The 15,444-nt window shown below is 38.5% G+C and overlaps 1 protein-coding gene across 5 annotated transcripts in view; it reads right to left on the bottom strand.

The window, feature by feature from the left end:
* Positions 1 to 15,444, bottom strand: part of GRAMD1C (GRAM domain containing 1C) — a 98,137-nt gene that overhangs the window by 20,520 nt on the left and 62,173 nt on the right. For all 5 annotated transcript variants that reach the window (XM_018039330.1, XM_013962641.2, XM_013962638.2 and 2 more), the window contains 3 exons: positions 13,573 to 13,705; positions 9,369 to 9,528; positions 28 to 165 (listed from right to left, as the gene is read on the bottom strand). In XM_018039330.1, coding sequence (XP_017894819.1) covers positions 28 to 165; positions 9,369 to 9,528; positions 13,573 to 13,705 — 431 coding nt within the window. The remainder of the gene's footprint in view (positions 1 to 27; positions 166 to 9,368; positions 9,529 to 13,572; positions 13,706 to 15,444) is intronic.

Below are 15,444 nucleotides of genomic sequence, written 5' to 3'. Positions count from 1 at the left end.
ATCATTAGATAAGAACACAAGACCAACCTATTATATTTCTAGAATTAGAAAATCTCTGCATAAAGCGTGAACTGGTGAACAGCAATTCAAACATTCTTTCAGCACTGATATGAAACACACGGTTGATATAAAGTCTTCCATGAAGGTCTTTCTCAAGAATGTTTTCTGGGGAAACAAAAAACACAGAACAAAAAGGGAAGACATCAAAGAAAGGTAATTTCAAGGTTTCATTTTGTTTGTTTTGGGCACAAAATGGCTTTTAAATGTGATTACAATGATCACAGCACATTACAAGACACTATTAAAACTCTAAATTGGAATTATATTCATACATATTATGTATAACTATACATAAAAGTGAAAGTGAAAGTGAAGTCGCTCAGTCGTGCCGACTCTTTGCAACCCCAAGGACTGTAGCCTACCAGGCTCCTCAGTCCATGGGATTTTCCAGGCAATAGTACTGGAGTGGATTGCCATTTCCTTCTCCAGGGGATCTTCCTGATCCAGGGATCGAACCCGGGTCTCCCACATTGTAGACAGACGCTTAACCATCTGAGCCAAGTAGATAGCAATTAAACTATATATGATCAATAGCTCAGTTGTCAAAAACCAAGATATAGAAATATTTAATTTGCATGATATTAAACTCTCATAATATTGTATATCATTCAAAAGAACAGTTCATGAATTTCTGTGTCATCCATGTGCAGTGGCCATGCTAACCTCTGTATCATTCCAATTTCAGTATATGTGCTGCCAAACCAAGCACTCAAAAAAATATTTTAAAAAAAGGAATCTTTCAAGAGTGACAAGGGACACATAGCAGGTCCTATTTCTGAATGTGCATACATATTAAGTAAATATTAAGACATTAATGGCTTTAATATCTGCTGTACTCACTATCTTACTAGTCTGAATAATGTTTCAAACTTGACTTAAAGTTCACTCCCCCAAGACAAGCATCACTGTATTTACAATCTGTTCTCAATACTACACATTAAAAGAAATCCTTCTGAAAGAGAAAAATAAATATCATATATTAACACATATATATGGAATCTAGAAAGATGGTACTGATGAACCTATTTGCAGGAAAGCAATGGAGACACAGGCATAGAGAACAGACTTGAGGAAATAGTGAGGAAGGAGAGGGTGGGACAAATGGAGAGAAGAAGATATACACTACCATATGTAAAAGAGATGCCAGTGGGAATTTGCTGTATGACTCAGGGAGCGCAAAGTGGTGCTCTGAGGCACCTAGAGGGGTGGGATGAGGTGGGTGGTGGGAGGGCAATTCAAGAGGGAGGGGACATATGTATACCTATAACAAACTCATGTTGATGTACAGCAAAAACCATCACAATATTGTAAAGTCATTATCCTCCAATTAAAATGAATTAATTTTAAAAATAAATGTGTAAAAAATAATTTAATTAATCAAAAAAGAAATCCTTCTGAAAAGTATTCTTCAAAGCTAAATAAAGCCCAATGGAATACTATATTTTTTCTAAGAACCTGACAGCAATGTTGAAAACTCTTTTGTAGAAAATAAGGAAGCTCACCTCTCCTCATATTCCCTGGAAACACTACATGAAATAGCCCATGCATTCATGATGTTACCACATGTCAGGTATTGTGCTAAGCAACTTAGAGGTATTCACACATATTCTCACAGCAATCCTGTGAGGCAAGAGCTATTCACATCTTCATCTCCATTGTACAGATGAGGAAACCGCAGCACTCGGAGAACTGCCAAAGCTCCATGGCTGGTCAGTGACTGAACTGAAACCTGAAATCACTCTAGCTGCAGAACACACACACTTAACCCTATTCTATAGTGCAAGAATTTAACTCCGAAGACTCTAAAGGAAATGGCGGGGCTGGGGGACATCTAGGAACAGGAGTCTGGTAGAATAAAGGAAATGGAGTAAAGCAATCCATTTGAAATTTTAATGATTTCAGGACTGGGGTTATTTATTGTTTCACGGATTATGCCCATCATTACAGAATGAAAACTGTGACAAAAGCTCCCCATAGCTCACAAATCAAGTTCTAAGAATTATGTGTTGAGCATCTGTCCACATTAAGCCACTGGAAGCAGTCAAAGTAAAAGGCAGTGGTCTAAGAAGCAGGAAAGAAAAATCCCTCCAGCTCTGCCTTCTACTCCTCATGAAATGGTCTGTCTCCCTGTTTTGTTATAGGTGCAGAGAAGTTAGGGATATAGTGGGTAGATATCAATTTACCTCCTTCCTGCAACAATACTGCGTGTAGACAAAAGCATGCACATGGTAGGCACTGCAATCTCAAGTAATGGCTCCTCTGGCATAGAAATTAATCACTGAAACTAGGCAATTTACTAAGGTTCTATGAGGTAACTTCCAAACTAGGCTTGAGAAATAGCTTTTTCTGACACAGAAGTAATATATGTTCATTATGACGTCCCTAATAGCTCAGTTGGTAAAGAATCCACCTGCAATGCAGGAGACTCTGGTTCGATTCCTGGGTCGGGAAGATCCACTGGAAAATGGATAGGCTACCCACTTCAGCATTCTTGGACTTCTCAGGTGGCTCAGCTGGTAAAGAATCCACCTGCAATGAGGGAGACCTTGCTTTGATCCCTGGGTTGGGAAGATCCCCTGGAGAAGGGAAAGGCTACCCACTCCAGTATTCTTGCCTGGAGAATTCCATGGACAGTCTAGTCCATGGGGTCTCAGAGACTCAGACATAACTGAGCGACTTTCACTTTAACTTTCAAGTTTATTGTAAAAATAATTCATACATTCACAAGAAAGCAAACAAGTATAGGTATTCTATGTATCCTGATCATCACCTTCACAGAACTTATCCTGACTTGTAATTATATTTTTACTGACTTAGTGCCTTTTTATTGCCTCTTTCCTGTGCTAGAGTCTTAAGTTCTATGTGAGCAGGGATCATGTTGATTTCACCTAAGTACATTACGAGTTTGGCACATAAGTGTTATATAACCATTTTAGGTGACTGTGGAAAATACAAAAAAATCGTAAGTAAAGTCTCTCAGTCGTGTCCGACTCTTTGAGAAACCATGGACTGTAGTCTACCAGGCTTCTCAGTCCATGGAATTTTCCAGGCAAGAGTACTGGAGTGGGCTGCCATCTTTTTGCAATGCTATCTTTTAATTTTTTATTTTTTAATAATTTTAGAGGGACAATTAACTAAACTAGACTTTATTCCTATTTCTTCCAGTAATGTCTTTTTCTGAACAAGAATCCAGCCCAAGGTACCATGTTTGTACTTAGCTGTTATCATCTTAGTCTCCTCCAATCTATGACAGTCCCTCACTTTTTTCTTGTTTTTCAATGACCTAATACATTTGAAAGTACAGCTCAGCTATTATGTAGAATGTCCCCCAATTTGGGTTCACCTGAGGTTTTTTTCATGCTTAGACCAGGGTTTGGATTTGGGGGACGAACACCACAGAGGTGAAGAACCCTTCTCCTCAAACTCAGGGGGTATACATAACAGCATTAACCTTGATTAATCTTGATCAATTGGTCAAGGTGGTATCTGGCAGGCTTTTCCACTTCAAAGGTATTATTTTCCTCTTTCCATATGCTCTTCATTAGAAATGAGTCCCTAAGTTCAGCCCATCTCAAGGGGAGGAGAATTCAGCTCCACCTCCTGGAAGGGAAAAGATCTACATATATACTTTATTATTTGGAGCTCTATAAGGAAGACTCCTGCTTTCTCCCCCATTTATGTATTTATTCAACCGTTGGTATCAGGATGGATTTACAAAGTCAGTTTATACTTCAGGTTATAATCCAGTACTGTCATTATTTATTTTGCTGCTCACACTTATTTTTTGTTTGGCCATTAGAAGCTCTTTCAGGTTGATGCCTATGACCTTTTGACATGCCTCTTTTTTCTTTTTCAAGCACTTCTTTATATTCTTGCACTATATCTGGGCTCATTTTGTATATTCCCCACCCTAGCCCTTCCCAGGTGGCTTTAGTGGTAAAGAACCCACCTGCCAACGCAGGAGACATAAGAGACCTGGGTTCGATCCCTGGGTCAGGAAGATCTCCTGGAGGAGGGCATGGCAACCCACTCCAGTATTCTTGCCTGGAGAATCCCCTGGACTGGCGGGCTACAGTCCATAGGGTCACAAAGAGTCAGACACAACTGAAGTGTGCACCGTAACCCTAAAAGCAGCCATTTCTCTAAGGAGTCCTGTAATTATTATTTTTCAAAAGCAAGTTTCCTTCCTTAAAGGTCACATTTAAGAAGTAAATAAATTGTATTCATAAAAGTATTTCAATACAATAATGTCTTCATATTTTATTTAAACTCTACTGTTAGATAAAATGTTCTGTATCATGACTGATAAAAACATAACTTGTGGTATTACTACCAGAAATTAACAATAATACCTTTTGTATGCAAATTTGTTCAAGGAAGTAAGGATACAAAATAAACTATTTCCACCTGGGATTATTTATTTATTAAATTCACGGTACTTTAAAGCCTCCTATCTAAATAACATCATCAATCATATTGCTGGAGCATATTAAGCTAGCAGGTGGTATTTTAAATGGAGAAAGGAACACTGCCCAACTTAGTTCAGTTCAGTTCAGTCGCTCAGTTGTGTCCGACTCTTTGCAACCCCATGAATCGCAGCACGCCAGACCTCCCTGTCCATCACCATCTCCCGGAGTTCACTCAGACTCATGTCCATCGAGTCCATGATGCCATCCAGCCATCTCATCCTCTGTTGTCCCCTTCTCCTCCTGCCCCCAATCCCTCCCAGCATCAGAGTCTTTTCCAATGAGTCAACTCTTCGCATGAGGTGGCCAAAGTACTGGAGCTTCAGCTTTAGTATCATTCCTTCCAAAGAAATCCCAGGGTTGATCTCCTTCAGAATGGACTGGTTGGATCTCCTTGCAGTCCAAGGGACTCTCAAGAGTCTTCTCCAACACCACAGTTCAAATGCATCAATTCTACGGTGCTCAGCCTTCTTCACAGTCCAACTCTCACATCCATACATGACCACAGGAAAAACCATAGCCTTGACTAGACGGACCTTAGTTGGCAAAGTAATGTCTCTGCTTTTGAATATACTATCTAGGTTGGTCATAACTTTTCTTCCAAGGAGTAAGCATCTTTTAATTTCATGGCTGCAGTCACCATCTGCAGCAGGTTACTATTTCCAATAAAGAATAAATACTATTTCAAATATAACAGTTTGAAAGTGGCCAATGGAAAATGGTAGGAAAATTGAGACCGATAAATATAAGAAGGACCTTTGCATGAATAAAACTGAGACGACTGAGCACACACACAACATATGTTGGTAGTATTTTGAGTATGTGTGAAAACATACATTAGGCAGGTATACAAGACAGGCAGATAATTTAGAGTTTAATTGAGTAACTAAAGAGACACAATTTGTTTTATCTCCCATTCTCTAAAAACTGGTGATCAGGGCTTCTATGCAATACAGAAACTACACCACTATTATTCTTTCTTTATTTGTAGATAAAGACACAGTTTATATGAGTTTTAATGTTACTCTTTAGGTAACTTATCATTAATGTGAATTGTATGGGAACTGAATGAGAATTTTTTTTTAAAGGATCATTCTTATAAAAGAGCAGATGAGAAAGAAAAAGAAAAAAAAATCCTCATTTGGTTCTTTTATTGCATCAATTGAGATGATGCAATAAAATGATGATTTTGGTTTTTTTTTTCCCTTGATTCTATCAAGATGACAAATCACATTGATTAATTCTTGTGTGTTGACCCATTCTCAAATTCCAGGAATAAATCCCACTTGGTCATAGTGTATAACACTTTTAATGTACTGCTTTGGTTTGCTCATATTTTGTTCAGGATTTCTATGTCAATATTTGTAAAGGATATTTGTAATTTTCTTGTAGTGTCTTTGCCTGTTTTTAGTATCAGTGTAAAAGTTTTCAAAATATATTCTGGATGCAAAAACAAACAAACAAAAATCCCCATTTTGGTGTCACTTATATGTCTGGCCACTGGGTGCCAGAGCAGATCTTCCTACAGGAGAGGCTTGGCCAGGCAGGGATAACTAACTCACACAGCTACACGCTGTTGTTGTTCAGTTGCTAGGTCTTGTCCAGCTCTTTTGCAACCCCGTGGACTGTAGCCTGCCAGGCTCCTCCCTCCATGGAATTTCCCAGGCACAAATGGTAAGGACGCTGAGAGTCTGGTCATTCCTGGTGCTTGATCCTTTCAAAAAACTTCCTCTCATTGATCTTTTCAAAAGAACACAACTATCTTCTTGATACATTCTAATTTTTAAGAACCTGTTTATTTTTACGTATGTTTTTAAGAGTGTAGATTTAGTTTTCACCAAAGATACTTCAGTGTTTCCAAGCCAAGGTCGAACCTGATTTGGATTCGGTTTTCACAGATTTGGTTTGATTTCAGATCTGGATTTGATTTTAGATTTGAACTGGATTTGATTTAGATTTGACGTGGATTTAACTTTGGTTTTCGTGGATTTAGTAAACAGCCTTCAGGGGTTTCCAAACCAGGTCTAAGCTGAACAGTAAGTGGACTAGCAAATACAGTCAATGTCAGACAGATTCAAACCACAATAATGTCCCCATCACCAACACTCTGGTAGAAATAGTAATATAACATGCTGGTACAAAAGAAGGTATAGCAAAACTCCACTGGCATTACTCTGCTTCCTGAAATTTGAAAGTAGTCAGCCAGTACCCTACCCTTCCTATTGTCTCCTCACTTCACTGACTTCAATGTCAGTAATCTTACAGCTAAAAGAAAAGAAAACTCCTTGAAGTGACCTTGAAATTTCATGACTTGATAAGCATGACAAGCCCCAGGTTATTGGTTATAACTTAAAGAAAGTAAAGAGAACATGATTTGCTCTAAAGTTTCCCTTAAGCAACTGATTTTTGTTTTTCCTGTATTTTCTACATTCAAAAAATGAAGATCAAGGCATCCAGTCCCATCACTTCATGGCAAATAGATGGGGAAACAATGGAAATAGTGACAGACTTTATTTTCTTGGGCTCCAAAATCACTGCAGATGGTGACTGCAGCCATGAAATTAAAAGACACTTACTCCTTGGAAGAAAAGCTATGGCCAACTTAGACAGCATATTAAAAAGCAGAGACATTACTTTGCCAACAAAGGTCCATCTAATCAAAGCTATGGTTTTTCCAGTAGTCATGTGTGGATGTGAGAGTTGAACCATAAAGAAGGCTGTATGCCAAAGAATTGATGCTTTTGAACTGTGGTGTTGGAGAAGATTCTTGAGAGTCCCTTGGACCGCAAGGAGATCAAACCAGTCCATCCTAAAGGAAATCAATCCTGAATATTCATTAGAAGGACTGATACTGAAACTGAAGCTCCGGTACTTTGGCCACCTGATGCAAAGAGCCAACTCATTAGAAAAGACCCTGACGCTGGGAAAGATTGAAGGCAGGAGAAGGGGATGACAGAGGATGAGATGGTTGGATGACATCACTGACTCAATGGACATGAGTTTGAGAAAGCTCCAGGAGATGGTGAAGGACAGGGAAGCCTGGCGTGCTTCAGTACACATGGTCGCAAAGAGTTGGACACGACTAAGCGACTGAACAACAACTGCTTTTGAAATCTCTCTCTTCCCCTCTCTTTTTGTGGTTAAAGAAAGAAGTAAAATTTATAGCATTACACCATGCAGATTTTCATTATGATTTTTTAAAACTCAAACTGTATTAGACTTAAATGTAAGATCTGAAACTATAAAACTTCCAGAATAAAACATAAGCAAGTACATTCTTTGACATCTTTCTTAGCAGTATTTTTTATGTCTCTTCTAGCAAGATAAATAAAAGCAAAAATGAACAAATCAAACTAAAAAGCTTTTGCACAGTGAAGGAGATTATAATCAAAATGTAAAGGCTGCCTACTGAATGTCAGAAGATATTTGCAAATTATATATCTGATAAGGGGTTAATATCCAAAATATACAAAGGAAAACTCAACAACTGAAAATTACCTGATTAAAAAAGGAAATGAGCAGAGGACCTGAATAGACATTTTTTCAAAGAAGACATACAGATGGCCAACAGGCACATGAAAAGATGCCCAGCATCATTAATCATCAGGGAAATACAAACCAAAACCACAATGAGGTACCATCTCACACCATCAGAATGTCTATTACCAAGAAGATAGCAAATAAGAAGTATAGGTGAGAATGTGGAGAAAAGCGAACCTTAGTACACTGTTGGTGGGAATATAAACTGGTGCAGTCACTATGGAAAATATTAGGTAAGTTCCTCAAAAAATTAAAAAATAGAACTACCATAAAACCCACTAATTTCACTCCTAGGCATTTTCCTAGGTATTTATCTGATAAAAATGAAAACACTAATTCAAAAAGATATCTGTACCCCACTACGTTCACTGCAGCATTGTTACAATAGCAAAGACATGGAAGCAACCTAAGTGCGTATCAACAGAAAGAAGGGATAAAGACGATGGGGTATAGATACATACAACGGGATACTGTTGTTGTTTAGTTGCTAAGTCGTGTCTGACTCTTTTGTGACCCCCTGGACTGTATGTAGCCCACCAGGTTCCTCTGCCCATGAGGTTTTCCCGGCAAGAATACTGGAGTGGGTTGCCATTTCCTTCTCCAGGGGATCGTCCCAGCCCAGGGATAGAACCCACATCTCCTGCATTGCAGGTGGATTCTCTACCACTGAGCCATGTGTGGTAAAAGGAAGCCCCAAATGGAATATTACTCATCCATAAAAAAGGATGAAATCTTGCCATTTCTGACACAGATGGACCTAGAGGATATTATGCTTAGTGAAATAAACCAGACAAAGAAAGACATATACTGTATGATTCCACTTATATATGGAATCCAAAAAACAGAACAATGAACACACATAGCAGAAACAGAGCCACAGATACAGAGATAAACTGGCGGGTTGCCAGAAGGGGAGGAGGCAGGGGAAGGAGATAAACAGGTGCGTGAGGTTAAGAGGTACACATTTCAGATGCAAACGAGTCATGGGTAAAAAGGGAAAAAAAGTTGCTTTTCCATTACTACTGCTCCATTTCCACTGACTCAATGCATGAGGTAATATAGGCTAAATGTGACGAAGATCTTCAAATTTCAGGCTTCTGAAAAGTGGTGATGGGTTAGATTTAGCAGCCCCTTTCCCCTGTTTCTTATTAACTTCCATCCTTTTTTGATTCTTTATAGAGTGTATTTGGTACACTGTATTTGGTACAAAAAACAATTCTCAATCTGCACACACTTAATACAAAAGTAAACATTAAAAGACATAACTGAAATTTTACTTAAAATTTATAAGAAAGTCTTTACCTTCATCGACAGAATCTGAAGTGCTGCTTTTGTCCAGAGAAAGATATTCATTTTTATTCAAGTCCAGTGATTTTGATGACAGTCTACTTAACCTCCTTTCTGAAGTTAGTGAAGGACTTTTGATCTGTTTCTCATTTTGGGGTTCCTCTTTCCCTAACCCCTAAAAGGCAAACAATGAGCTCTTTACTAATAAACACAGTTTGAAATGCTGCTCTTTGAGAGCTTTGCTTGTTATGTTTATATGACATTTGGTCCATAAAATATTGATAGATAATATAGATCATCCCAAAGTCATCTTCTTATACACTAATGAACCATACATTTATGAAGAACATCATAAGGAAGAACTCACGGACAGTTAACAACATGTGGATCACTTAAGTCGAAGGGAAAGGGGGAAAAGGACAAAAATAATGGAGTGGTCAGTTCTTTGGGGTGTGCAAGGAAAGGAGTCAAACCCAATTAGTTTCCCCAGGCAATACCTGCCCCATCAACTCAAGGAAGAGAACTCACCCATCTCTCAAGACCAGTAACTAAAGGGAAAAGGGAAAGAAAACAGAGATATAAAAGTCACATCAGAGTACAGAGAGGGACAGTAGATTAAAGGAGAAAGATTAAAGCAAATCCATAAGAATACAGTTGGATTTACTGTTAAGGGACTAAGGGGCTGTACATTAAAATATATTCAGTATATACTGCTATCCATACTTTCTGGAAATGGCTTAATAAAGACATATCAAATTACAAAGAAATTTCTGTAATAAATTTAATATTAGACCTTAAAGTATGAATGCTTTTACTATGTTAGTAGTAGTCAAGTAGAAGAGTATTGTAATTAGGCTTACAAAATACAAACCATATGGCAGTGTACTTTCTTGCACTGTCTGCGTATAAGCAGATGAAAGACAGCAAAAGCATATAATCATTCTACCTCCTGCCCCGTGAGACCTTAGGGCAGCCCTGAACAACAGAAGCAGCTCCAGGGAGGAGGAGCTCCAGGAAAGCAGAATAACAACTGGGACCCAGGACACCATTTATTAAAGTATTACACTATCCTAAGTCAGAGGATTGACTTTTCAATCAGAGATTACTGTCAAAATCAAGACCTGATTTATTCAGGAGTTCCACACTACAAAGCAACATGCTTATTAGCTGACCTAGGACCTCTATAGATGCTAAGTAGAGTAAGTTTCCACACATATTTCTTGTTTTAATTAAGATTTAATTCCTATTTTAACAAACATGGACAGATACCTATAGGAAAAGCAACATCGCTTATTTTTGAATGGTTAGCATCTGGATGATTTGTATTTCTTTGTATACTTTTCTATGTTTCCTGAATCTTTAAAGAGATTATTAATTTTGTAACATTAAAAACTTATTCTTAGGAAATTCTATTTCTAACTTTTTGTTACTACCAACTTTGTTGGAGATTATTAATTTTATAACTTAACAAAAACTTATTCTTAGAAAATTCTATTTCTAACTTTTTGTTATTACCAACCTTATTGGAAGTAAAAATGAAACAAAGTGACATGATATTTGATATCTGAGAATCTCACTGTACTTCTCCTCTTGAATGTAAAAGGCAAAAAGGGACCAAACTTCTAGATTACTTGTATTCCATAAACTGAAAACATCTATCCTAAACATCAGTGAATATATAATCAAACTTAAAACATTAAATTACTCCTCTACATCCATTTCCTTTTCTTAGAGAAAGTATGACTTCCTTTAGGAACAAAACTAGAAGGGCCAATAGATTAACTATCTCGAGAACAGGTACAGAAGCCATTGTCAAAGAAGCTGTAGGAAGGACTCAAGGAATGTTAATATTAATAGTTCTGAAAACCCAGCCTCAAAGTCAGATTTGTGTAAAGGGATAAGGGGACTGCAAGAGATCCCCTGTCCTGTTAGACCCCCAAACTCAGTGGCTTGTTCTTCTCAGTGAAAGCATACAAGGGGATTGGCATTCAGAATCACCTCCCTTACACAAGTAGTAAGTTCCTAAGTATCTCTTGATGAATGAGTTTTACGTGAAATCCACAACACAAAATCACACTGAGATAGATGCATGATGGTCGCCTGAAACAAGCTGAAAACTTGTGGGCCTTTTACATAATCTATTTCAATGTTTCCCAAACATTTATTCACAACAGGTGCTGGGAGCTCCAGGAGAGAAGGTATAAGGGGTCCACTGATGGCCACACACAGATTCATCAACTATAATGTGTGCCATAGTTGCTTCAGTCATGTCCGACTCTTTGTGACCCTGTGGACTGTAGCCCTCCAGGCTCACCATCCATGGGATTCGCTCTTAGGCAAGAATACTGGAGTGGGTTGCCATTTCCTTCTCCATTCAACTATAATAGATTATGGTTATTGAATACTTAATACGTGTCAAGGACTATTCAATGTACTTCCACATATATTAATTAATTTAGTCCTTACGTTAAAATTCAAATGTATTTTTGTATTATTGTCCTCATCTTATTGTTGAAAAAAGAAAGGCATAGAGAGGTTAAGTAATTAATTTATTTAAGGTCATATAGTTAGAAAGCGGCAGAGGTAGAGTTTGAAGTCAATGCTTTGATTTAAAATAAGAAATTCAGCAATGGCCCAAAATTTGCATCACCAATCAGAAGAACAAAAGCTGCACACTCTCACCACTTAGCATGTGGTTTCTAAGTGCCATCCTTCACTAAAATCGATGGCTCATTAGACAAGTAGCTGATACTAAGTCTGGGACTGAAAATATAAAAAATGTGCTTGGGACACATTATTGTACCAGAAAGAAAGGAAGCTGTCAAAAATAATTGATTATTTCAAAAGGACAGAGGAGCCAACTTGAAGGGGCTCCCATTGGCAGAGGGGACAATCTGAATATAAAAAGTAATAATAATGATGACTTTGATGATAGAAACTCACCAAAACTTTTTTAAAAATTGATAGGCTTATAATAATACTTGAAAAAATAAAGGAAGAAACTAACTAGCTAAAGTGCAAGTTGCTCAGTCGTGTCTGACTCTTTGCAACACCATGGACTATACAGTCCATGGAATTCTCCAGGCTAGAATACTGAAGTGGTAGCTTTTCCCTTTTCCAGGGAAACTTCCTGACCCAGTGATCAAACCCAGGTCACCCACATTGCAGGCGGATTCTTTACCAGCTGAGCCACAAGGGAAGCCCAAGAATACTGGAGTGGGTAGCCTATCCCTTCTCCAAGGGATCTTCCCGACCCAGGAATCGAACCAGGGTCTCCTGCATTGCAGGCGGATTCTTTACCAACTGAGCTATCAGGGAAACCTTAACTGGCTAACTAGCTATGAAAATTAACTGGATGTGTCTGATTCAGTGGGCTTCCCAGGTGGTGCTAGTGGTAAAGAACCCACCTGCCAATGCAGGAGATGTAAAAAGAGACATGGGTTTGATCTCTGGGAAGATCCCCTAAAGGAAATGGCAACCCATTTCTTGCCTGGAGAATCCCATGGACAGGGGAGCCTGGTGGGCTACAGTCCATAGCGTTGGAAAGAATGCGACACGACTAAGCAACTTAGCATGTACACCTGATTTAGTAGTTTAACAAGCGTTTGCTGTTACTCGAGCACGGTGCTCAGGGTTCTCATCGCCCCTTCAAAACTGATCCTTCCATTACATACACTATCTACTCTGAGACCAATTCTGCTATGAATTTTTCCACCTTATTTATTTTTAAAAATTGATAGGGGCTTCCCCCGTGGCTCAGCAGTAAAGAATTCCCGCAATGCAGGAGCTGCAGGAGATGTGGGTTTGATCCCTGGGTCGGGAAGATCTCCTGGAGGACAGCATGGCTGAAGAATACCCACTTCAGTACTCTTGCCTGGAGAATCCCAAGGTCAGAGGAGCCCAGCAGGCAACAGTCCACAGGGTCGCAAAGAGTCAGACAAAACTGAAACGACTTAGCATGTACACATCCTCCTTACAGACTGATGTCCAGGAAACTGCCTGGTTAACTCTGCACCCATATCCAGGTCTGAACAGAAACACGTATTATTCCCATGTAATCTCTGCTACTTAAAGGCTTAAAACTCTTGCCCTAAAATAAAAGAGCAGCCTCACATCTTAAGTGTTTAAATATTTGGTATACTATATTTTTATTTGATCTTCCATTATGATGAAAACATGGTAATATCAGATAGATTTTAAAAGGGAATCATATACCAACCCCTTTCGGTGAATTTCCTTCAATTGACTCTGATTCTGAAACCCGACTAATTGATTCACGGGTAAAACTGATTGACTTGGATAATTTTTCATCTCTCTCCCCACAGTCATCCAGGCTGCTTCTTCCTGGACTTCTGTAAGAAACAGAGCATAGAAACGTAAACAAGGTTACTTCTGAACAAACAAATGATTTAGTCTCCTCATTCAGGTCCTTTTCTATTATAAAGCATTTTGAAGACAATTTTTTTAAAGCAACAAATAAGCTTCCACCTATAACAAAGTTATATTCATAACTCACATGCAAATTGATCTCACTGCTGAAAATAAAATATGCTTATGTAAGATTTTACAAACTTCAGAAACCATTTAAAAATGAACCAAATACAAATGGCCATAACAGCAACTAATACATTGAACACTGCTTGTGTAAGTTTTAGTTGTGAACAATGAAGATGCTTCGAAAGGGTCAAGGTAAACGTTTGAGTTGGATGCCAGATGGCACCAGGAGGCAGTTTTAGATCTCATCCCCTCCCTTCAGATTCAGTCCCAGCTGAGATAGCACATCTCTCTGAGAAGGGGAACCTCCTGACGTCTGAGCACAGAGCCCATCCATCAGTCCATGCTCTCCTCATTCCTGAGAACAAAAATTCCTACGGTTAAAGGAGAAACTTCTCAAATGATCATAGGGACACAGACTACAATAAATGCCTTGAGGCTTGCTTTTCTTCTTTCAGGGAGGGGGAAAAACAAAAAAAGGAGTGTATGAAATATAAAAGGAGCACAGAAGGACCTCATTTCCAGTGCTCAACTCTATTGAGAAATAGGTATTACTATTTGATCATTACTATATTTAGATGTAAAGCTCTTCTAAAATAAAGTAGTAGCCTGACATCTGAAGCCAAGTTATCCTGAGAAAGAAACAGAAAAGCCAGAAGAGTCTACACTACACTACTCCACTCAAGTAATACTTAGCTCTACTCCCGACCAATAGAATGGTAGCACCTTGAGGGAACAGGAAAAACGGCTCCTGAAGACGAAACCACGAGCTGAGTGTCTGTAGCTGAGGATTTTAAGGATGGAGGTGGATTGTGGAAAAAAAAAAAAGAGGAAGGAGAGTGAAGAAAAGACTGAAAGTGAAGAGAAAAAAGATGAAAGAGCAGAGGAAATAAAGGTCTGGAAAGGTGTGAGGCAGACACACTTCTCTCAGAGGTTGGAAGAACGGGAAAAGAGTAGCAGAGCAAACAAGGATCCCGCCACATCTTCTTCTAGAAAGCACTCAGCCACCTGAGGAAAAGCTGGCTGTTACGCTGTGGCACACTGCACAAAGCAGCAGATGCAAGATATTTACTCTTTCTGTCTTCAAAGACTAGAAACTTTTCAAGTCGGCAGGGACCTTGGAGATCACCTAGTTTAACTGCCTCCTTTCACAGAGGAATACACTGAGGATCAGAAAGGCTAAGCGATTTGCCTGAGTCTGCTCAGCGACTAGGTGGTAAAGTTAAGACTAGAATCCAGATCTTCTTTACCACCATCCAAGGCTCTCTGCATTATGTCAAGTGCTTTTCTACCTAACTCCAGTACCTGAGAGAGGCGAGTAAACTTTACGAGAGTAGTCCAGTGGAAATTTTTAGCTTTAGAGAAAACTAAAATACATGTGTAACCCATGTTAAAAAAAAAAAAAAAAGACTGCAAAATATTAGTGCTAAGCTGATACAATATAAATAGGATCAGTATAACTAGAAGACTATCTGGATATGTACACACATTGAGACTTCAAAAGCTTTCCATCTTAAGACTTATTTGCTATAGAATTTTTAAATAAATAATTTACCAAATTTTTCATTAAGTTTTAATTCATATACTATAAAATTCA

Source organism: Capra hircus, chromosome 1 (assembly GCF_001704415.2).
Source record: "Capra hircus breed San Clemente chromosome 1, ASM170441v1, whole genome shotgun sequence".
NCBI classification, from domain to species: Eukaryota; Metazoa; Chordata; class Mammalia; order Artiodactyla; family Bovidae; genus Capra; species Capra hircus.
Note: the sequence above shows the minus strand (reverse complement) of the source record. Positions and strands in the feature narration are given on the sequence as shown.